At 40.2% G+C, this 23442-nt stretch overlaps 1 protein-coding gene across 2 annotated transcripts in view; it reads left to right on the top strand.

The window, feature by feature from the left end:
- grik4 (glutamate receptor, ionotropic, kainate 4) overlaps nt 1-23442 on the top strand; it is a gene marked incomplete at both ends in the record, with an annotated part of 170707 nt that overhangs the window by 73354 nt on the left and 73911 nt on the right. For both annotated transcript variants that reach the window (XM_083886306.1, XM_083886305.1), the window contains one exon: nt 1025-1078. In XM_083886306.1, coding sequence (XP_083742432.1) covers nt 1025-1078 — 54 coding nt within the window. The remainder of the gene's footprint in view (nt 1-1024; nt 1079-23442) is intronic.

The following is a 23442-nucleotide window of genomic DNA, read 5'->3' as shown; positions in this document are numbered from 1 at the left end:
GTGTAATCCTTGCGGCTGAAGCTCCCAAACCCAATTTCACGAAGTGCAATAATTATGTTACACATTTGTCATGCTTATTGTAGTGTCAGATTAATGACTTGCTAAATATACTCGGTGGAGAAAGCGCTATAAATACATCGTAAGCCGTCATTCAGAGCAATAATGAAGGATGCGTGCATGTTTCATGCTTGTGAAAAACATGGCCAGGGGCTTTATGTGCTTATATGTTAGTCATCCATCCATCAGGAGCATTCAATCACACTCAAACATGAACATAATTTGAATTAACTGTAGAATTTGCCGAGGTCAAAGGTCATGTCATGAAGATGACAGAATTAACGAGCAACAGGGGAGAGGGGGCACGCAACAAGGAACTCATTATAATTACAATTCTATCCTGTACTTACCCCGTGATGTCACGTTCAAGTGTCACAAAACACCCACACAGATTTAGTTACAGTGAGGTGTACGACTCAGATGTAGCAAGTGAAGAGAAGAAAAAAAAGTACTTTGAATCTACGCGATACGTGGTATTTATCAGTCGTAATCATAATGCGCTTCGCAGCGTGATCCGACGGACGTCTGCGGCTCGCGATTTTTTTTCGATTTGCTAATGACTTTAATGAAATTAAAGTATGAAAAGTTCACCCCGTCCTTCACAACGCGGCTCCTCACTGTGACTTTGATTTAATGAAATTGTGAGACGGAGTGCGGAGCCGCATACTGATGATACACGGCAGGAAATAAACGCCTCCGTTGAGAGTCATCGTCAGATAAGGATACGGCCCTGGTCTTATCGGAGACGTGAATCTGATCTGTTCTCTCTGGAGAATGAGAAGTTGCACTGAGTCGCTGACCTCTCAGCTTCTCTCCGCACCCCATTCTTCTCAACGCTCTCTCTATTCCTTCACCATCATCTTATCCTTCAAATCCCCAATCCTTAAATTTCTCTTTTGTGCCTTTTCTCTCATTTACGTGACTCTTTATATTTCAACTCTTTCCCTCTTTGTCTTTCACTTTGCAGGCGTCAGAACTGGGAATGCTGTCCGTCTACTACACGTACATCTTCACCTCTCTGGTAAGGACACCTGGGCGATGGGGTGGGCATTCAGAGTTCACTACACCTACAGGAACACAGCGGTACTCTAATGCCGTACTGTGTATTGTAATTGTTACTCGCTTAAATGAATGCCTAAATGGGCCGAGTTAAGCAGATAGGAATTATAGCATCGCTGCTTTATAGCATAGTCGATTTTCCCCCTCAGTGCATGTGACCACAAATTAGTGACCACTGCTGAGTGCAGTGGCTTCAAGCAACACTTATTTGCCCCCGTTAGATGGAGTTCACTTGTGATGCAAACAAATAAATAATAATGATATTTAATTGGTATTACTAGAGTTGTTTTTATTGTTGCTGCTGTTGCCCGTTTACTCCTGCCAGAGCTCTGATTGAATGAGTCACAAAGTCATTGTCGTAGGAGTCGCCGCTTGTTCTTTCACCACATTTCTTCCTTTCTTTGCACATTTTGGTTTTCTTAATGTTTCCCTGATATATTTAAACCCCCGTGTAGCGTTGAATCCACGTCCGCACGCTGTTATATTGCTGTTTTCCCCCTCATACCGCGTCGCGTATTGTTGTTGTTAAGTTCACAGTTACTTAAAGCTGTGCGGTTAGTTAAACTTAATGTGGCTTCGCAAATGATGCCTCATAATGGATGGCGTGTATTGTTTACAGTGACAGCGTCTTCAAAAGAGCTGAGAGAGGCAGCGAGGAAACATGCTCCTTTACAAAGCAGCAGCAGCGCAAAAGCTGAGCCTCAAAATGTCCATCTGGACTTTTTTTTTTTTTAGCTTATTTTAACCAAAAAATAAGAGTAAGCCCTTTTGCCTATATTTCCTGAATAAATTGTACAGGTCCCATGTTATGCAAAATCAACTTTTTAGTCATTTGGGACTCTGGACGCCCTATCAGTGGGCAAAGTGTGAAAAAAGATGACTCGCTCATGTTTTTGTGGTCCTCCTCAGTCTAAGTACAGGAGATGAAACACGCGATGTTGACTTCCGCGCTCACTGGGACGTCACAATGCGCTAAATTCCTGGAATTGTTGTCTCGCGGAGCTCCACTTTGTCCGTAAAACACGCGAGAGTGTTGGCGAGGGCAACGGTATCCGAAAACCGGACGTTTTTGCGAAAAGTTCTATTCTTGGCTCCACAGTGCAGCAAAGAGTTCTACACAAACCTCCAGCCTCAGAGGATTTATCTGTCCAGTGGATACATGTTATGACGGCAATGTGTCTGCTAGAGCTTGCAAATGATCACTTTTCCAAATGCTAACTGCTGTTAGCTCCCAGTAGCCGCTGTGGTAATTTCCTGTCCCTTAAGTTTTGTTTTACTGTTTTTTAAGGTGGACCTAAAGAGATACTACTAAACAGAGCGTTCTAAACAGGGCTGTTTTGTCAGGGTGAATGAACTGCTGTGGTGCTTCATCCTTATGGTATTTTGACCTAAGCATGTCACAGACATGTTCAGTAGGACACCAGGGAACTAGTTTAACTTGGAAAAATAGATATATGTGACCTTTAATATATGGCAGTTTTTTCCAATTTACTGCATTTAATATGAAGAAAAACAAAAAGTTGAGTGAAATTACCATAATAACATGTTGAATTTGACTTGCAACTTCTCAGCTTTCAGAAACTGCTGGAATTTTTCCTATAGCACAAACCGCAGCGTAACTAAAGTAATGCAAAGTGCGCTTGTTCAAATGTGTCATCTGCGATACGCTCGGTGCTAAAGGGTTAAGACATAATCTTACGCCTCTTAAATGCTTGATCTCCAGTTGTTATACACAAGAAATGGGACTCTTGTTTATTTTTAATGCAGTGTTTTACATATTAATTCATATGAGCTGATGTGCCGACATTATTGATGAAGATTGTGTGCGGAACATTAAGAGAGATCACTGTAGTTGTCTGAGCTCATCCCCGCCGGACATAAATGGTATTTACCTCTAATTTAAGACTAATGGGGTTTGGGTGCACAAAGGCCAGCGGGTACGTGAGAGTTATTGTTGGATCATAAAGATAGGAGAAAATTTGATGCTATGGTAAACTTCGAAGATAGCAGGTCCCTAATGGAAATTAACGAGGTTTGAAACACTTTGCTCTAATAGCGCTGTGGAGAGGATTCATATCAAGCTGATTTATGACTCATTAAGAGTGGGCTGTTGCTATCTTTTGTGTTTTCCTCCACAGCCCTTGACAGTCACTTCTCTCATTGCAGCGATATGTTTTTGTTTCTTTTTTCACCTGCTCTTTAACCAGCTTGTCTTTCCCTTGCGTCTATACCTAAAAAAAAAAACCTCCATCATCACTCTCCTCGGGTGTTGCCGTGCAGGTCTCTTTTGGAGGACATTGCATACACACCACAAAGATTCATGGTAGACACTCGATGACCCCATGTCTGCTCTCCTGCTGCCGTTAACTCAATTTTTTTCCGAAAAATGTAGCCATATCAGTGATGGTAAATGGTTTTATTAAAGCCTGGGACATAATGTAGAAGCTGTGAGTGGGAAAAATAGAGGAGCTGCTGTCTCCTCAGTTGTTATAGTAAGTGATTCATCCAATTTATATTGTTTTTAAATGGCTGTGCTGCTTTGTGCCCTATGCTCACACACACACACACTCACACACACACACACACACACACACACACATACACACACACACACACACACACACACACACACACACACACACACACATTATTGTACTTGCTGCATACTGAGGACCAGGTAAAAGTGCTGACAAAGTGAGGACCAGCATTTCCACTTTATATATCAACACAATTACAAATATCTACTACATGAATGACATCTATAAAGAACTACTGGGTGCAGTACCATATAATGTCTGCAGGTGAAGCCCCAGAGCAAAAAAGGGCTGGGAAACTTTTTCGATTATTAAAAAAATATATATATATATTTTGTCAAAAATATCATACAAAAACGTCATACTATACCATGTCATCCAAAATTTGAAAAAAATTTGACCACAAATTTTTGGTCCAAAATTTGAAAAAAACCTCATACTATACTTTGTCAACCAAAAGTTGAAAAAAAAATTGAAAAAAAAAATTTGGTCCAAAATTTGACAATACAGTCATACTATACTATGTCGTCCAAAATTTTAATTTTTTTTTTTTGACAAATTGAGTATAGCATGTTATAGCAACCTAAGGAAGTGATTTCAATGAAAACAAAGTGAGGACCGGCCAAAATGTCCTCACTCCGTAAAAATGACCTCACTTTGTTGGTTAAAAACCCTCACTGGTCCTCAGTATGCCGCAAGTACAAGAACACACACACACACACACACACACACACATATGCATAACAACAGCGAAATACAAAAGATAAGATAGCGGGTAGTTTTCTATTATGTTCCTTCACAGTCCAGTTCATCGTTCCACCATTAACTGAACTCACCGTGATGGTGTGTTTCTGACAATAGATTGCTCTCTCATTCTTTCACCACACACAGTGGCATTTCACGAGACGGTCTTGTGACCACAACACATGTCCGTTTGTTCAAACCCTGAGAACATTTAGTGCTAAAGCGTGACAATAATGTGATGTTCTCACAGGGCAGTGAATAGGAAAGGTATGTGGAGAAGAATGTATGGTGAACATGTGACTTTAATGTGAGTTTATAAGTTCTACTCAACTTTTTTGTTTTCTTTCAATATATCTGTCACAGAACGTTGATCCTTCCAAGAGGAATTAACAAATGATTATTCACAAAATTTATTTTTCTGAGATTGTGAAGGTGCATTTGCAGTGATCGGAAATGTCAGTTTACCTTTCCCAGTGACACTCTTCGAAATAAAGGTTCCAAAAGGGTCCTTCTACAAGGGCTGAGGTTCTACCTGGAACCCTTTCCTGAAGAAAGGTTTTTTTCAGAAGCAAATGGTCAAGGGTTCTTGGTTACACTAATGGTTCCAGTAAGAACCATTTTGATCCAGACAACCCTTTAAAACATCTTTCCTGAATAGAGGGTTTTAAAAGGGTTCTTGGTGGAACCTTTATAAAAAGGTTCTACCTGGAGCCAAAAAGGGTTCTCCTATGAGGACAAGCCGAAGAACCTTATATGGTTCTACTTAGCACTTTTATTTTGAAGAGTGGAATAAATTCCTGGAATTGTTGTCTCGCGGATCTCCTCTTTGTCCGTAAAACACGCGAGAGTGCTGGCGAGGGCAACGGTATCCGTAAAAACCGGAAGTTTGCGAAAAGTTCTATTCTTGGCTCCACAGTGCAGCACAGAGTTCTACACAAACTTCCAGCCTCAGAGGATTTATCTGTCCAGCGGATACATGTTATATATGACGGCAATGTGCCTGCTAGAGCCTGCAAATGATCACTTTTCTTCTTGGTGGAACCTTTATAAAAAGGTTCTACCTGGAGCCAAAAAGGGTTCTCCTATGAGGACAAGCCGAAAAACCTTATATGGTTCTACTTAGCACTTTTATTTCGAAGAGTGGAATAAATTCCTGGAATTGTTGTCTCGCGGAGCTCCTCTTTGTCCGTAAAACACGCGAGAGTGCTGGCGAGGGCAACGGTATCCGAAAACCGGAAGTTTGCGAAAAGTTCTATTCTTGGCTCCACAGTGCAGCACAGAGTTCTACACAAACTTCCAGCCTCAGAAGATTTATCTGTCCAGCGGATACATGTTATATATGACGGCAAATGTGTCTGCTAGAGCTTGCAAATTATCACTTTTCTTCTTGGTGGTACCTTTAAAAAGGTTCTACCTGGAGCCAAAAAGGGTTCTCCTATGAGGACAAGCTGAAGAACCTTATATGGTTCTACTTAGCACTTTTATTTTCGAAGAGTGTACTTTAGTTTAGTTTAGATTAGTTTGTGATGATCCCCTAATAAGCCATTACCTGGGACATCATCTACTCTTTACAAGAAACAATAAATCCACACACAACAACAGCAGCAGCACAATAGTCAGATGAATATACTCTGTGTTATCATTACTGCTGGATAATGCAGCTTAATTGGATGAATTGTAAGGTCAAATCTGCCATGACAAAGAAAGCTATATTTGCACTCACAGACCCTTTCTCCTCCAAAGACTACAACTAAACTGCTAGAGGTATTCATTTTGGAAAACATGTAAATGTGAATGGATTGGGGAGGGGCAGCCCATGGCTGAGTGGAAAGGGAAATGTAACTGTGGAGAATTGCTTGTTTGAATCCTGGATTTGAATCCCCAGGTGATGGTTCCCAGGGCTGTGGTTCCTCTGAGGCAAGGTACCCAATCACCATTGCTGCCCATTGATTTGGTTAATTGGACAATCTCAACTGACCCCAGCCCACGGGGGTGCACATCTAGTGCTGGTCCCAAACCCCCGGACAAATGAGACGGTTCTGTCACATCTGCATCAAAAAAAAAAACCTCTGCCAAATTAAATATGTGGATCACTGAAAAAAAAAATTAATGTTCATCAGCCTCCCTTTCTTCTCTTCTGCTTCTTTCCTGTTCTTGTACAGCCTCTCCATTTATTCAGATATTGAATTCCATCGAGTCTGCATTTAATAACGAACAGTCCAAAGTTGATAGAGCTTTGTTTTGTGGTTGTTTCATTATCTTGTATCACAACTGTTGGATACATCTCTGGCTGTGATCACAGGTGTATACTTTTGAATTCAGATTATATTTTTGGAATCCACATTCAATGATTCAATGTCCATCTGTTCATCATTCCACGTTGTTTTCAGTTTTGCTTTATACTGTAACAACATCCACCTATAGTGACTGCCTGACATTTATAGCTCACATTAACTGCAGCCTCCTCCTTGTTTCAAAAAAAAAAAAAATGGTGCCTCTGAGCATAATCCAGTTTATGTTTCCTACAAAGTGGATTTTCTGCTGCAGTTTAGATTAATGAGGGATTGCGTGGAGTTACAGAGGCCAGTGAAGCAGAGGCTTGTCTTGACGTGACGTCGTGATCTTTGTGGCTGTAAACCTGTTCCCTGAATGTAAAGGCTCACCAGAAAAAGGTTTTTGCTCATCCACAAACACAAGTCAGACGGTCCAGGTTGGACAAGACAACATAACACAATGCCATGTGTGTCATTGTGTGTGTGAGTATGTAGGGGTTGTTGCTAGATGTGGTTGGGATTCAGAGTTTGGGATCGTGCTACCAGGGTGACCCACACCAAACACCACTGCAGCAACATGACCCGGTCCTACCCCACTCCATGAAGGGGCAGGCCCCAGAGGAGCATAACCTCCTAGATGCTGGTAGAACTTGTGGCCATGTCAGCATGCTATCCCACCCCCCCCACCCCCCACAGCACCAGACTCAGAAATGTGATCCCAACCATACCCCAGCGGTGCACCCTCTAAACCCCCAAAGCCTCCCAAGGACAGGGCAGACCAACCACCGTATCCCCCTCCAAGGGATAGAAGCCTCAGTTCGAACACACTGACCCACAGTTCAGGAGACCCATCACAGGCACCCATCTACCACATGTAATATAATTAGTGGTGCCCAGATTATTTCAATATCAGTTTCCTATAGAAAAAGACATCTCCATTGAGATATGGTCAAGTTTCTACACTCTTAGAAATAAAAGTGCTAAGTAGAACCAACCACCTCCTCATAGGAGAACCCTTTTTGGAAGCCTTAGTGTTACGAAGAACCCTTTATTCAGGAAAGATTTTAAAGAGTGCTTACTGGAACCATTAGAGTTACCAAGAACCCTCAGAAGCGAATGGTTCCAAGTAGAACCTCAGCCCTTGTAGAAGAACCCTTTTGGAACCCTTATTTCTAAGAGTGTATATTGGATTACACTTTTAGGTTTATTTTAGATTTCCAATTTATGAGGATAGTTTTTCTTGGCAATGCTCAGGCTGGTGAGGAGCCCGCGTGGTGTCTTTGTTTCCATATTTACTCCAGTTAAATGGTTTCATGGTCCATGAATCTGAATTCTGCTGTGATTTATTTCTTAATTTATTAAAAAAAGAATGGGTAAAAGCATGCAAATAAATCATATTCACATCACTTTACATCACATAATGTACCATCAAACATTATCTTGTTGCATAGAAGTTTTCACACTCGAGTGAGATGGAAAGGAAGTGAAAAATATTCAGCATATATAAGATGATGTTGAGGAAACCATAGAATTCTAGTGAAAAAAGCAAACATACAACAATATCTATTGTATCTACAATAATAGATAGGTAGCTGTGTGTTAACAGCTACTGGTACTTCTTATTGATGTAATCAAGTTGTGCCTTCTTCTTCTTCTTCTTCTGTGGTTTCCCACTCTGTGCCACCATCTGCTTGATTTGGTGAATTAATTAACCACCATATTCACTTACCAGTAGTGGATCAAAAGACACATAAATGCACAAATCCGGTTAAATCTGCCAAAAAAAAAGATATATAAATTGAATTCAGGATACTGACATACTGACACCATCTCAGAACACAGAACTTTGAGTAAAAAATTGTCCAAATTTGAATAATTTCATGTATTTCCTTCTCCTCGTCTCTTGTCTCTCGTCGAACTTTCTTGGCAGATAGAAATAAGTTAGATTTTTAAAATTGTCTTAACAGTTATATTGTTTTTTTTGACAAGAAACACTTCCAACATTGCCAAATGAAGTGGATTTGTTTTGTTAACCAAAGAAAAGTTAAAGAAACAGTTTCAAGGAGTAAATACATTTACCGTCAAATGTATAATATAGAAAGTGACTTACACTGTACACTCAAGTATTTCACGCAGCGTTATCAAGAGTAACTGTCTCTTAAAAGGCCAACTTCACCATGCAAGTATTAACATTAGATGATGTCGATATGATTCATTGATGGCTCAAGAGAAACTTTACGTCTTCATCAATGCCACGATTAGATTACACATCATCAAGTCAACGGGTGAATTCCAATTCCTCGATTAACCCTCAATCTCAAAAATGCGCTCTCCCTCTAGTGCAAGTGCTGTCTCGATTCTCAGATAAATGAAGTTGAGGGGCGAGTTTAAGGGCTGTATCGCCCTCAATATTGAGATTTTCCGAGACCACCCTTGGGAGCAAGGGCTACCCAGAATGCATTGCGTGTTTTGACATAACAAAGATGGCGCCAAAGCGCCAATGAAACGAGTATGCTATAAATTAAGCATTTTCTTTGTTAATAGAGATATAAAACTTATGAAAACCATTGTATTATCTTAGTTTAGGCCCATATTTATATTTTATGATCTTTTGTCAATAGTCGGCCGGTTTGGACAAGCGATCGTTTGCTCTGGTTTCCTTTTCAATAAGCCGTGGTGTGTGGTAACTGTCAGCTGAATATGTCCGTGGTTGTGGTATTTGTAAGAGTATCATCTTATAACTAACTGACAACCTAATAACTTGACTGACAAACGGATCGTAATAAATAATTGTGACGTAAATGTGTTCTTCTTCTTTTTTTGGAGTTGACAGACTGGACGCAGCTTTCGCGTTATTCTGCCCCCTACAGTCTGAAAAAGTATCTGCATTTAAGGGGTGTCCCATTTCTAAGTGACAAAATAACCCTCAACACTTGGTTTTGAGGGCCAGTTAAGATTAAGGGTTAAGATTGAGGGTTAAGATAGGAATTGGAATTGGCCCTTATTAACATGATTTTTTTCTCAAATTTCCCAACCTTTATCCATCTGCTCTCTCTAGTTGTCCCTTGTCTCTGTCTGTTGTCTCCAAACACCGTCTGTCTCCCTCCTCTGCTGACACTTCATTTATCTGTGTTTCTTGACATCTCTGACTAATGATCAGCCACGCTGCTCCCCTGCCTAATCTGTTTCACCTGAATCATCTCAAGACGCTCATCAACGTCCTCGTGTGCAGCTTCTCCGTCTCGACTAAAGGGTTTTTTCTCGTGCCCATTTTGGATTAAAGCGGCGTTCTGTCTTCATCTCAGTTTTTATTTATTTATTTATTTTTCTTGAGTTGTGCATTGATTTTATTAAACGGGTTCCAAAAAGTATGGAAGGAAGAGGAGGCAAAGAGACTCCCCTCCCTCCCGTCGTTATTAAATTGAATCATTGCGCTGCATTGTGTCGTGAATGTGGTCTTTCATATTGTGGGAATTTATTACACTCTCTCCGACGCGGCTCCCTTGTAATTTATGGTTGTTTATTTGTTAGTTATATGTGGCAACGGTTCATTTATTACCAAGGTCTCTGTGGAGGGTGAAAAAGTGACCATTTATCGGCCATAATTAGAGCTAATGATATTTAGCGGACAGTGCCTGGGGTTAAAGAAAGATTTATATTTTTTTTAGTTTGCCTGTATCTAAAAGCCATACGATTCAGATTGTTGCCTCTTATAATGGTGTCTGAAACCTGCAATGTGTTCCCCGCTACATTAACTCTGCTGTGATTTCCAACGCACTGGTCCTCGGTAATGTAATGTGTATTTCAGATACAAGTATCCCCTGTAGCTGACGGTGCCGATCGGAATTAAACACACAGGTGATCGGGAGGTAAAGGAGCACAGAACATCGCTCAGATGTTATCAAGCCTCATTTCCTTAAGCTGTGATAAAGCTCTTAGCGCTGGTTTATTTTTTTACCTTCTCGCCCATTAAGTCCGCTTAATACTCGCTGAAAATATCCCGGGCTTTAATTGTAAGATCTAATAGAAATCTAGGTCCTTGGGTAGCAGTGGGAGGGGGGAGATTAAAACAAAAAAACACACCTCATGGGAGAGGACGTGAGGAGCCGAAAATCCAGCATCTTTTTCCTCATCGTTAATCTGGTCTAACACACAGGAGAGAGAAAGAGAGAGAGAGCCATGTGCACACACATTTGTGATGGAAACAAATGCGTTCATATTTGCTGCAACAAAAATGCTCTTGGCCCCCACTTCACAGCACCAATATAAGTGATTTGTATCCTGTGATCCAAGCTACTCAGAAGGGTTGAATAAATCACATCAGGTCGCCAGTGACTCATGATATGATGACAGGATGCCTCGTGTCATTTGAAGGTTACGTGAGCACAGGATTGGGGCCTACAGTGTAGCAGCGTCTGGCGCGGCACATCACCTTGTGATGTCATTTTGTGTCTTGATGAAAACATGCAGGCTTGTTTTTCGTCTGTTGCTCTCTCTCTCACACACACACACACACACACACACACACACACATCGGGGTTCTTGAGAGCTGGTTTCCCATACATTGATCCATGCGTGATGACAGAATTAGCACTGATTGCCACAAATTGATTTTGTCTTTTTCTTCCCCAACGCGATTGAAAAACACAACGTATGAGTATAGTTTCATGGTTTTAATAGTTAGTGAGTAACTGTTGAATAAAGTCTGCCTTTCCATATCACCATTTAATATGTGTGTGTTTGCATGTACGCAGCTAACAAGGGTTGGTTCCCAGAACGTTCAGGCAAAGTTACCTTTTGGTTGTGGGAGGGTCCCCCTATAGGTTGTCCTGTTGCCCCCAACGTTAGTTTTTGGTTCCACATTTGGTTCCCAGAACGTTACTTTGTCACAACTGTCATACAACCCTTAGAGAACGTTCTCTTTTGGTTCCCAGAACGTTCCCGTAACCACATTTGTCACAACCTTCATACAACCTTTAGAGAATGTTCTCTTTTGGTTCCCACAATGTTTTTTTGTCACAACCTTCATACAACCTTTAAAGAACATTATCTTTTGGTTCCCAGAATGTTCCCCTAATGTTACTTTTCTACAACCTTCATACAACCTTCAGAGAACGTTCTGTTTTGGTTCCCCTAATGTCACTTTTCTACAACCTTAAGAGAATGTTCTGTTTTGGTTCCCAGAAGGTTACTTTGTCACAACCGTCATACAACCTTTAAAGAACATTCTCTTTTGGTTCCCACAATGTTACTTTGTCACACTCTTCATACAACCTCTGAAGAACGTTCTCTTTTGGTTCCCCTAACGTTACTTTTCTACAACCCTCATACCACCTTAAGACAATGTTCTCTTTTGGTTCCCAGAAGGTTATTTTGTCACAACCTTCATACAACATTTAAAGAACATTCTCTTTTGGTTCCCACAATGTTTTTTGGTCACAACCTTCATACAACCTTAAGAGAATGTTCTGTTTTGGTTCCCAGAAGGTTACTTTGTCGCAACCTTCATACCACCTTAAGACAATGTTTTCTTTTGGTTCTGTTTTTGGAAACAATACAGTCAGACACACACTATATTTGTGCTCAAAATTAAGATGTACATTCACTCGCGGCTTGTTATCGTTCACAGGAATGTATTCGGTAAATGGCCAAAAAAAAAAGTTAGGAGCACCAGTGCAACCAATGCTAAAGTAAAGTCAACAACAATACCCTCACACAAAACAAAATCGCTTTTTTAGCAGAGAGACGTGTTATCCCTCTCTGCTAAGCAGGGGCCTTCATCTCAACACACACACACACACACACACACACACACACACACACACACACACACACACACACACACACACACACACACACACACACAGACACTCTCTATTCTCTCCTCTGCCTGTTTGTTTTGTTCTTCATGTTTCATTTCCCCTCCACACACCCATGGTTTCCCTTGTCACTGCAGTCATTGTCATGCATCCATGCCACAAGAGCTGCCAGCACCTCTCTCTCTCTGTCTCTCTCTCTGTCTCTCTCTCTCTCTCTGTCTCTCTTATACTTCCACACACAAACACCAGAATGATGAAAGTCAAATAAATCAACTTGTGTGAGTGCTTACCCACACAACATCCCATCTATCCCAGCTGTACACTGTAAACAGTTTTAACATCTTAGCCCCGCTTATCCACCTCCTCTTTTTGTCTGCTTCTTTTTTTTGGGGGGGTAAATGAGCTATTTCCTGTCTGCTATCATAATCTGTCATAAGAGAAGCAAGGCTGCGTTATTGGATTAAAAACCATCCTCCATCTTTCTTTGTTGTTATTAGTCAGAGTTGATTGACATGTGTGACGGGGGGAGTTGGCGTCGCCGAAGCTAAGACACTGAACGTTTTTGTTTTCTAGCCTGATGTTCTTCACACGTGTGTATTATTTCTAGCTGAAATAATGTTTATCACCGCGCTACAGATGAACAGCAGGGATGTATACACTCTCCTTTCTTGACCCGCACAAACCCTAATCTTGTAGAGGTTGCTTCGCCCTCTGTTATCTGTCGTTGTCTGCCCTTGTCCTTTTCGCCTCACCTCCTCCTGTATACTGTCAGAAAACCTTCATCCGTCCTATCCGGGTGTGCCTGTCCTTGATGTATATATGAATTCAATTTCAGAAGTTTATTATTCTGGTTAAAAAAAATAAAAAAATCTGTGGATGTAAATGAAGAGAGGGACTATTCCCCATATATATATAAAAAAAGAGAAAAAACAAATCACTTCCCATCAACCTTGCCCTCCATTTATAATCCCCCCCCTTTAAAAAAAGTACTGTCAGTCAACCTGCTTTAGAGGGCAACCACTGTGACAGTGAAAATGGTTGGGATTTAATTAATTCCCCTCCACAGCTTATGTACAGTTCATATTTCTCTGTTTACCGTGAATATGAGACTTAATCAACTGAGTAATAGAAAAGGTAACGGACTATATACGTGAATGGTGACAACCTGGAGCTGCGTCCAGTCAGGATATAAAGTATATATGTGATTATTGTGTCACAACAAGTTGCTTTTGACTAAATAAAGTCAGCTCGCCGCTGCTTTGTAATGCAAGATGGGAACATAGTTTGTGACCGATCTCTTTTTCTTGTGTTGCTGCTGTGTAGAGAGAAGCATTAATACTGACACAACTAGACTTCAGATAGAATTTATTTTTCGAGGCTGTAATTTAAGTTTTGCCACTGCACACATTTGCCTCGAGGTTAGTTTCTGGTTTGGTCATTGCAAATTCGACTTCAGCCTCCGTAAGTTGTAATAAATTACTGATTTGGTTATATTTTCATATTCATGTGTTGTTATTATTTGATGCAGCTTGTTAACGCCGCTGTATTTTCAGCTCCACAGACAAAAGCAGGCCTCCTTGAGCTCTAATTGGATTCCACATAGTGATTGCGTTTACTTTGTGAGTCGCTCTCACACAATTATTTCATTGGCGCGACGTCCAGGTAACTTACACTTCATTTGTTTTATTACTGAACAGAAGAGTGATGCTGTGTTTACACTGTCACTGAAAAGACAATGGATACTGCTTTTTTTTTTGTTCTCTTTAAATGTATAATTTAAATCACAGTCTTACTCACCTCAGGTAAAAAAAACAAAAAAACAATTAAAGCCCAAGCTACCAAATCAGTGACAGTGTAGCTGTGTGCATCGGGTCAGCTAATGCAGAACTACAAACGTAGCTCTGCGGTCGTAAAGATCAGTGCCCTTCCTTCTGGTGGCCTCTCTGCAAAATTAAAGGCGCCATATGTAAGAGTGTGGCCAAAAATGGTTACTACAAAAATACCAAGGTCTTTTAGGTTTCGTTTTCTCCGCCATTGTAGCTCAGACAGGTTGCTCGGCAACATGATTTCAAAAACATAAACATGATTTGCAGTCTGCAAAAATATTTTTTTAAACACGAATTATATTCATATAACAAACTGAGCTCACCAACAACAACAGTACAGCCAAAATATTTGCATTAAAAAAATATTTTGCAGACTGCAAATCATGTTTATGTTTTGAAATCATGTTTTGGCATGTGGCGCCACCTACCGCCGTCTACCAATCATTGAAGTCAGTAGAGTCTCAGCTGCCGAGCAACCACGGGTTGCCAGTTATGTCCGAAACGAAACCTAAAAGACCTCGGTATTTTGAATTTGAATGTAGTAACTGTTTTTTGGCCACATTCTTACATATGGCACCTTTAAATATTCAATAAAGTCCTTAAGGAAAAGATAAAGGCTGCAAACAGTCTGTAGTGCTGGGTATTGTTGTGGAGAAAATTTCATTAAAAAAACCTTGATGAGAATAACATTTAGTGGATGGCTATAGCGTTCTTTTTTTTTTGTTCCAAGTTTGTGTATCCGTTTAGAAAAGATGGATTGCATATTTCTGGATTTGAATGTTCAAGAAAACCGAATCTACACGGTTCTACAAAAGTTAAAACCAGAAACTCTGGCCCTTCTATCAGTATTTCTAAAATATGTCATGTCCACGTGAGCTTCCTTGTGTGAAAGGGCTTGAAAGCGTATACCACTTATATATACATATAACGCTTCATCCATGTTCCCACTCAGCTCATTATGCTCCATATGAGACTGGACAGATGATTAATAAATGTGTCACCTCCTAATAATTCACTTATTTCCCTGTTTTGAAGTCTGTCTTCATTATCAAAACATCATCCGCCCGTCGTGAGCTCACGTGCCCCTGCAAATAAGCTACTGAAAGTGAAAGATGTGATGCATTGTGATGCATTACTGCTGTTTTTGTAGTGCGTATATGTGGTTGATTGAGCTACTGTCTGGTGTTTCATACAACTTAAAACCTTAAATTTATTGAAACAGCACACACAGAATATTTAATAAAGTCTTTAAGCTCAGACACCATTTCAGAATGAGTGAAGAATGTTGCATTGACATTCATATCAATATTAACGACTTCAAGGGCATTCATTCTTTTATGGCTAACTTTGAGGGTTAACAGGTTGGGGGCATGAGTTGTTCTGTTCGTGTATAAAAAAAAAAAAAAGAAAAGATAAATTGATTAGGTTTCATAAAACAAAAGTGTGAGAGTGGAAGGATTCCGGGCTTTTAAAGAGCAGTAACATTAACAGAACTCAGTGTCCACCGATTAAAAACGACCGAAATGCATTTTTTAAAAATGGTGTGCAAATAAAAATGTTGAATATGCCGACAGAGAGGCTGTCAATGACATTGGCATGTTTTAACATGTCACTCGCATTATTACCCTAAACATGACTTTGTAGGTAACACACTTAAAGGTCCCATATTATGCAGAATCAACTTAATCATTTAAATACTTATATTTGGGACTATGGCGGTCCTATCAGTCAGCAAAGTGTTTTGTGGTCCTCCTCAGTCTAAGTACAGGAGATAAAACATGCAATGTTGACTTCTGCACTCATTGGGATCCGTAAAACACGTGAGAGTGCTGGCGAGGGCAACGGTAATCCGATAAACCGCAAATCCGTGAAAAGTTCTATTCTTGGCTCCACAGTGCAGCACAGAGTTCTACACAAACTTCCAGCCTCAGAGGATTTATCTGTCCAGTGGATACATGTTATATATGACGGCAATGTGCCTGCTAGAGCCTGCAAATGATCACTTGTCCAAATGCTAACTGCTGTTAGCTCCCAGTAGCCTCTGTGGCTGATGTCATTTCCTGTCCATTAAGTTTCGTTTACTTTTTTTATTTTAAAGAGATACTAATAAACAGGGCTGTTTTGTCAGGGTGATTGAACTGCTGTGGTGCTTCAGCCTCATGGTATTTTGACCAAAGCATGTCACAGCCATGTTCATTAGGACACCAGGGAACTAGGCTAACTTGGAGAAATAGGGTATAATATGAGACCTTTAAAAGAAAATGATAAAACTGGATGTTCCTCAGTCTGTTTTCCCCTTTTTTTGTCCAGATTAACCAGGAAGTTGCAGAATATTTGTGTGAAAGAAAGTAAACTATTTAGGGTATGATCCTCCCCTTTTACTCAGGTCCTTTTATGTGTGAGAAGTTCTGTCATATTGATTACTCCGTGTTAGCCCTATTACCTCCAGCTCTCCCTCTGAGCCCCATGTCTGGATGACTCAGTGTTGACAATTGTATTACAGCCAATTATCTTCTAAATCCCATGGCTTACTGCAGGGTCTTATTTGGAAAGTTGAAATTGCCTGCTGGCTTCATACCTGACTTCCTCTCTATGCTCCATAACTTTCATCCCACAAAACCGTGTCCGCCTTAAGACCACTGCCTCTTTTTTTCCACTTTGCTTACCTACTTTCTTTCTACATCTTTCTTCTTATTCCAATGTTTTGCTTCCCCTCATTTTCCCGTCTCAGACCTGCCTTGTTCTATATCCAGTAATGAGCTCGAAAAACCTGCGAGCAGAAGCTTCACCTCGAGTCTAGATTTGTTATCCTTTTCACACTTGATGTGAAATTCATCAACACTCCTTACATGTAACTTTGATAAGTGATCCTATTAAGTTTCTCACTATCTAAAATTATGCAAGAGTGCAGATGCTGCTCGTGAAGATGCTGTGATTTGATTTGCTAATTAACTGAAAGAAATTGATTAAAAGCCGCCGACATTTTTGTCACTTAGTAAATGATTTACTTTATCGCTTATGTTGCCATTGGCGAGTGACCTCCCTCGGCCCGATGCCACACGTCCTTAACTAATCAGACCGTTGAATTCAAGAGTTTGTGTTCATGAGTTTTTAAAATCAACATAATGGTTAGAACGGCAATCTGTGACATCTGGAGCAGATGTCACAGATTGGCTGTTTTAATTAGCCTGATGGAGTTGTCATTTAAAAATGAAAGACATAACTATTTTTTTTTTTAATCTGATTACCACTTGACCTTGACAAAGAGATCATTGCAGTGTTAAACACACTGATTACTGAGTCCAGTCAGGATTAGTGGAGGACAACCAGTTTGGTTTCAAGCACATTTGTATTTTAATAAGGGTCACGACAACAGCATATTTAGCTTGGGCATTCTAATTTCATATTTACTCATTAGCAATGTCTGATTGAATCGTGAAGGATATGCCAAGCTGCTTACACACATATTATTCGCCCGTCACAAGAATTTATAGGCAAACGCATAGATTCCATCCAAAACGAGGCAAATCAAGATAAAGAGGAAATTAGGGAAAAAGCTAATTAACACAGTGAATCAAATGCATTTAAAGGATTTTAAAAAGGCATTAAAAAGGCATGCATATTGATTTCCACGTTGGCGAGAAAGCAGCTACAAAGGATTTGAAAGATGTCTTCAACTAGTCGGGGAATTCTATTAAAAAGCCATGGGGGGTGCTGGGGAGCTGGAATCAGCATCTCAGAAGAAAACTCACTCATCTTCTACCGCTTTATCCTCCTGGTCGCTGGTGCCACTCTCAGCTGACATAGGGTGAAAGGTGGGATAGGTCACCAGTCCACTACAGGGTCATATAAAGAGACAACCATCCACTCTCACAGTTTTAATTAGAGTGTCCCATTTGCCTAATCCTCAAATCTGCATGTTTTTGGACTGGGGGAGGAAACTGGAGAACCCGGAGAAAACCCATGCACACACAGGGAGAACATGTAAGGTGTTCACCATAAAGGCATTGGGGTCGAGAAGAGCAGTGAAAGCAGCCCATGAACATCCAAACAGAAAATAGAATAAAAAAAAAAAAGTTTTCCTCTCATCATTGTAACATACCCGAAGTGACATGAGAAAAAAAAAAATTATAATTGAAATTGAAAGAAAAAAAAAAGTATTTTAAATCTCGAGTTTCAAAGTCGAGATCTCGAGTTTCCCAAAAATATATGAAATTTGTTCATCATTTTTTGGAAACTCAAGATCTCGAGTTTCCAAAAAAAAGGAAAATAAAAAAAATTCAGAAAAAAAAAGTTTTTTCATCATTTTTTTGGAAACTGAAGATCGCGACTTTGAAATTTGAGATCTCGAGTTTCCCAAAAAAAAGTAAAAAAAAATGTTTTTAGAAAAAAATGTCTCGAGATTCTTTTGACTGGCAGCTGCTCAAACATTTTCAATTGCACCATGTTCAGGGCTTCTTTGGTTCAGCACCATGGACAGTGGTGAGAGTGTTGAACAGTTTAACAGGATACTTGTTACAACTTTACTAGTGTGTTTATCGGTTTGTGTGTTTACAGATGCGTGTGTTGCAATAATCTCACAAACGTAGTTAATTTTCAACAAACGTAATAGCCACTGCCTACTACAAACCAAACACGCTCTCAACTTTCAATATTGTAATTTTGTGATAATGCAATGAGTAACGGTCGTTGTGGTTGTTGTTTGTTTGCCTATACACACACTAATACCGACCTTGGCTGTAAATCCAGCTGCTGAGTCTCCGCTCCTCAAAATATTTTTTGGAAACTCGAGATCTCAACTTTGAAACTCGAGATTTCTATTTTTCTTTTTGTTCGTCTTTTTTTTTTTTTTTTTTCCTCATGTCACTTCGAGGGCTCAGTACCGTAGTAACAGCCTGTGAGAGGCAATTTTTTATTTGTATTTTTTCAACATGGGTGAAAATGGACGTGTCCACTAAGGTGTCATGTTAACATCACTCCCAATCAGAAATGGAGGCATCTCACGCTGACACATGTCTAACACAGATGATGTGTTACTGTGTTGTTTATATATATCACTGTTAAAGTAAAAAATAAATCAGACACAAGCAGACTCATCCTCAGAGAAGCTGAAAAAAACACTGAGCTACTGTTATTATCAATTCACCAACTCCAGAGCTGAGGCAGCAGGGCTTAAATCACCATAGCAATTCTCCATAGATCAAATGCGTCTCAAGTTTGTTTTTGACCAGGGAACACGAAGTCCTGTGGGCTGCTTTCTGTTTGCATCTCTCTCTCGCTCTCACACTGAATTTGTACAACAACAACAACAACAACAGCAGCAAAAAAAATGTTAAACGACAACAAATCGTAAGAAACAAACATGGACGTTCAAATCCACACAGATGTTTCCCTCCTGATGTTCTCTCTGTGCTCCTTTGAACAGAGGTGAGTTGCAAAGCTGAGGGGTTACTTCAACAGTCAGGTGATCGATTTGAAACACTCAGGGCTTCACTGAGATGAGCAGTGTTTAGCTGGAGTCTTATCTTGATTATCTGCTGCTTCTCCATCGCTGTGTGTTTTTTTGTTCTTCTTATTCCAGCCCTTTAAAGGTCCACAAACCTTTTTCTCACTCCCAGCAAAATGGCAATGCAAAGCTGTTTAATTAAAAGAAGCCTCCCTATATACTTTTAAAATATCTTTTTTTTTTAAATTATTATTACTTTGAAGGCTCTCCCTCTTTGAAATGTGATTTTTCCATTTGTGCTTTCAGCGGTTACGTTATTTTATATATATAAAAAAAAATCCTGCTGGGATCTAAATGAATAGCTTTCTGGAAAAGATGGACTATTTCAGATTCCAACCATATGCGCGTGTCTGCAATATTCATGATGTTTTTGGCCTCCGCCAGCCTATGACTTATTCTGGGCTTATGGTTTCTGCCTCACAAATAGGCTGTTACTGTTGTAGGTCAGACTTAATTCTATGAATAATGGAACAAAATTGGTAATTTGTTTCCAACACTCTGCAGGAATGCCGCCAGATTGTTTTGATGCATGTTGGCCATTAAAAGCTTTGAGAGAAAACCCATGCATCAAGCCCAGCGTGCTGCACTAAGGTATACAGCGTGTTAATTGCGTGGACGAAGTTCCGAGCTGGCTGCTGGGAACAAAGTGACGAGTTAGTGGTCTGCACAAGAGCGATGAATTCAGTTCAGTGTGTGCACAGAGACATCAACCTGCTGAGCCGCTGTTGGAGTCCTTGAGTCAGGGGCTGCAGTTGATTATTGTTTTTGACTTTTTCCTGAACATAAAATTCACTAAATCATTTATTCGGTTTGGCTATTACAGGCCCGGGTTCATAACAAGTCAGTAGAAAAGACATTTGGTAGCATTTGCGCTCTCCTCCTCCTCTATTCCCATCCCACGCTCACTGAGAACTGTGTAATTAAAAGGCTGCGGGAGGCTTTAGAGCTCAGCCTGAATTTGTGTGGCAATTGATACAAGCATGAAATGACTTATTGCCAAAAATATTGCACGAACAGACTAGCTATTAGAGAACAATCACTGTGTGACCAGAAACTGATTCCATTGCAGAGCAAAGACTGGACTTGCAGTGTTGTCTCATGCTATGCTTCCCCCCCCCCCCCCCCACACATTTTAAGAGGAGGGACATCATCAATTAGTATTTTATTATCAGGAAAATCAATATGCAATTTAGCGAAATGTTACCCTGTCAAAGGCTACCGGAGCTATTTGCTCTTTCACAGCACTGCTATGAGCGATTAAGGCAGGAGATGATGTTTCTTTTATTTTCTAATTGTTGGTGATAATCATCACTGCTGATGATTCTGTCTTCATGTGGTGCACATTTTAGAGAACAAAACATATGATATATACGTCTGTACGTCAGTGGATTCAAGCATACTTCCTTTGTCTCCAAAATGTAACAAATAACTGCACAAATCGTGCTGTCACGTACAGAGCTTCTTTGGCGTCTTTCTTTTTAACTCGTTGTTTGGTTGCATCTCAGAGAAAAGTTCTATTCTTGGCTCCACAGTGCAGCACAGAGTTCTACACAAACGTCCAGCCTCAGAGGATTTATCTGTACAGTGGATACATGTTATATATGACGGCAATGTGCCTGCTAGGGCCTGCAAATGATCACTTTTCCAAAAGATAACTGCTGTTAGCTCCCAGTAGCCTCTGCGGCTGATGTCATTTCCTGTCCCTTAAGATTTTTTTTTTTATTTTTTTTTTAAGGTGGACCTAAAGAGATACTACTAAACCGAGTGTTCTGAACAGGGCTGTTTTGGCAGGGTGATTGAACTGCTGTGGTGCTTCATCCTTATGGTATTTTGACCAAAGCATGTCACAGACATGTTCATTAGGACACCAGGGAACTAGGTTAACTTGGAGAAATAGGATATAATATGGGACCTTTAAACGTCCCCAGATACAGAGACACAACATGAATCGAGACACTTTCACCGCGCAAGAAACCAAATCCAAACATGGCTGTCATTAACAAATGAATTCAAATGAAATCAATGAATCTGCCATAATACGTACATGGCACTTATTTGCTGATATTACAACAGCTTATAAGGTCATTTTGTGTCACTTTCATGTTAAGTCTGTTTCTTTGCTCCCAAGTGGCAAGAACCAATCGCAGTTGCTTACATTCCTGTTAAGGATAATTATGAGCAGGAAATCAGGAAAAGTATTTACTCGTGAAATGATCCTTGTGAATTAAATGAGTATTTAAGTTATGCAAATCCTTTTGCCCGCGAGTGATTCGGCGTGCGACTTCAATATATTATGACCCGTTTGACATTTTCTGTTTCCTTAACAGCACCACAGTGGTGTTGCTCAGTATAGCTCTTAACTGACCAGTGTTATAATGTAACAAAGTACAAATACTTTGTTACTGTACTTAAGTAGAATTTTCATGTATCTGTACTTTACTTTGTTATTTATACTAGTGCAGTGCCCGTAGGAAGTATGTATTCTTATAGTGGGAGCTGAAGAAGATTTTTCAGTTATGGTAATGCACGATAAGGAACTTAAAGGCGAACACAATACCTTTGCTAATGCTAATCGCAGCCTCGCTAGCTTACTTAAATAATTCACGTATTGGTGAATGGACACCTCGTCGTTTCAGTACAACACCATGTTCTGCGGTGAACCGTGTGAAAATGTCTCACCCACCGTGAGGACAGTGAAAGAACTCCCACCTCCCCGCTCCAGACAGCGCAGCTGCTGCTGATGAGCCGCTGCCTGCCTGGTGTAGCGTGATAAATCAGCGAAAATGTTAATTCCACCAAAAATTGGAAAAATCACGGATGCGCACCATTGGGCCATGCTCAACCCATATCCAAAGTCTTAGGGTGATCTGACTATCGGTCAGCGAGATATGCCTGTCACAGACACACAGACGCAACCTGCTTTATAGATAGATAGATAGATAGATAGATAGATAGATAGATAGATAGATAGATAGATAGATAGATAGATAGATAGATAGATAGATAGATAGATAGATAGATAGATAGATAGATAGATAGATAGATAGATAGATAGATAGATAGATGTTAGTCTTTTCCTGTTTGTGTTGGTGATTTGCACTTCAGGGCCACCGTATGTTCTTGTTGCATACAGGATGGCAGTCAACCACGTTGCCTGTATTTTAAAATGACCTGGTTGGCACTTGTTTAGGCTTATACCTTAAAAAAGAAAGACAGACAACACACTGGTGTCTGAAATGCACACTGTCTGATTACACCGAAAGAAGAAAAAGTAAACTTTTAATTTATATTTATGTATTTCAAAATGTGAGATTAATTAGTTCTTTTCTTTTTTTTGTATCTACTTACAGCCCTAACATTTCCAGTCGTCTTATTTATGTCTCTCCTTCCCTATAGTGACTCGCCTGGTGTCTCTTTCCCCCGACACTGCATAGGGGAGTGTGATGCCGTCGCTGTTGCTGTCACTGTGATGTGTGGTTGTGCTGAGTTTAGGTGACTCCATGTGATGTGCTTGCGTCTCACTCCGCTCTGGTGTTTACCAAACCAAATTGAAGACTTTGTTCCGCCAGCATCTGTGACACGTCGACACTGATATATTATTCTCGCCGCTTGTAGAAACTGATT

Source organism: Microchirus variegatus (genome assembly GCF_963457635.1).
Source record: "Microchirus variegatus genome assembly, chromosome: 3".
Lineage (NCBI taxonomy): Eukaryota > Metazoa > Chordata > Actinopteri > Pleuronectiformes > Soleidae > Microchirus > Microchirus variegatus.
Note: the sequence above shows the minus strand (reverse complement) of the source record. Positions and strands in the feature narration are given on the sequence as shown.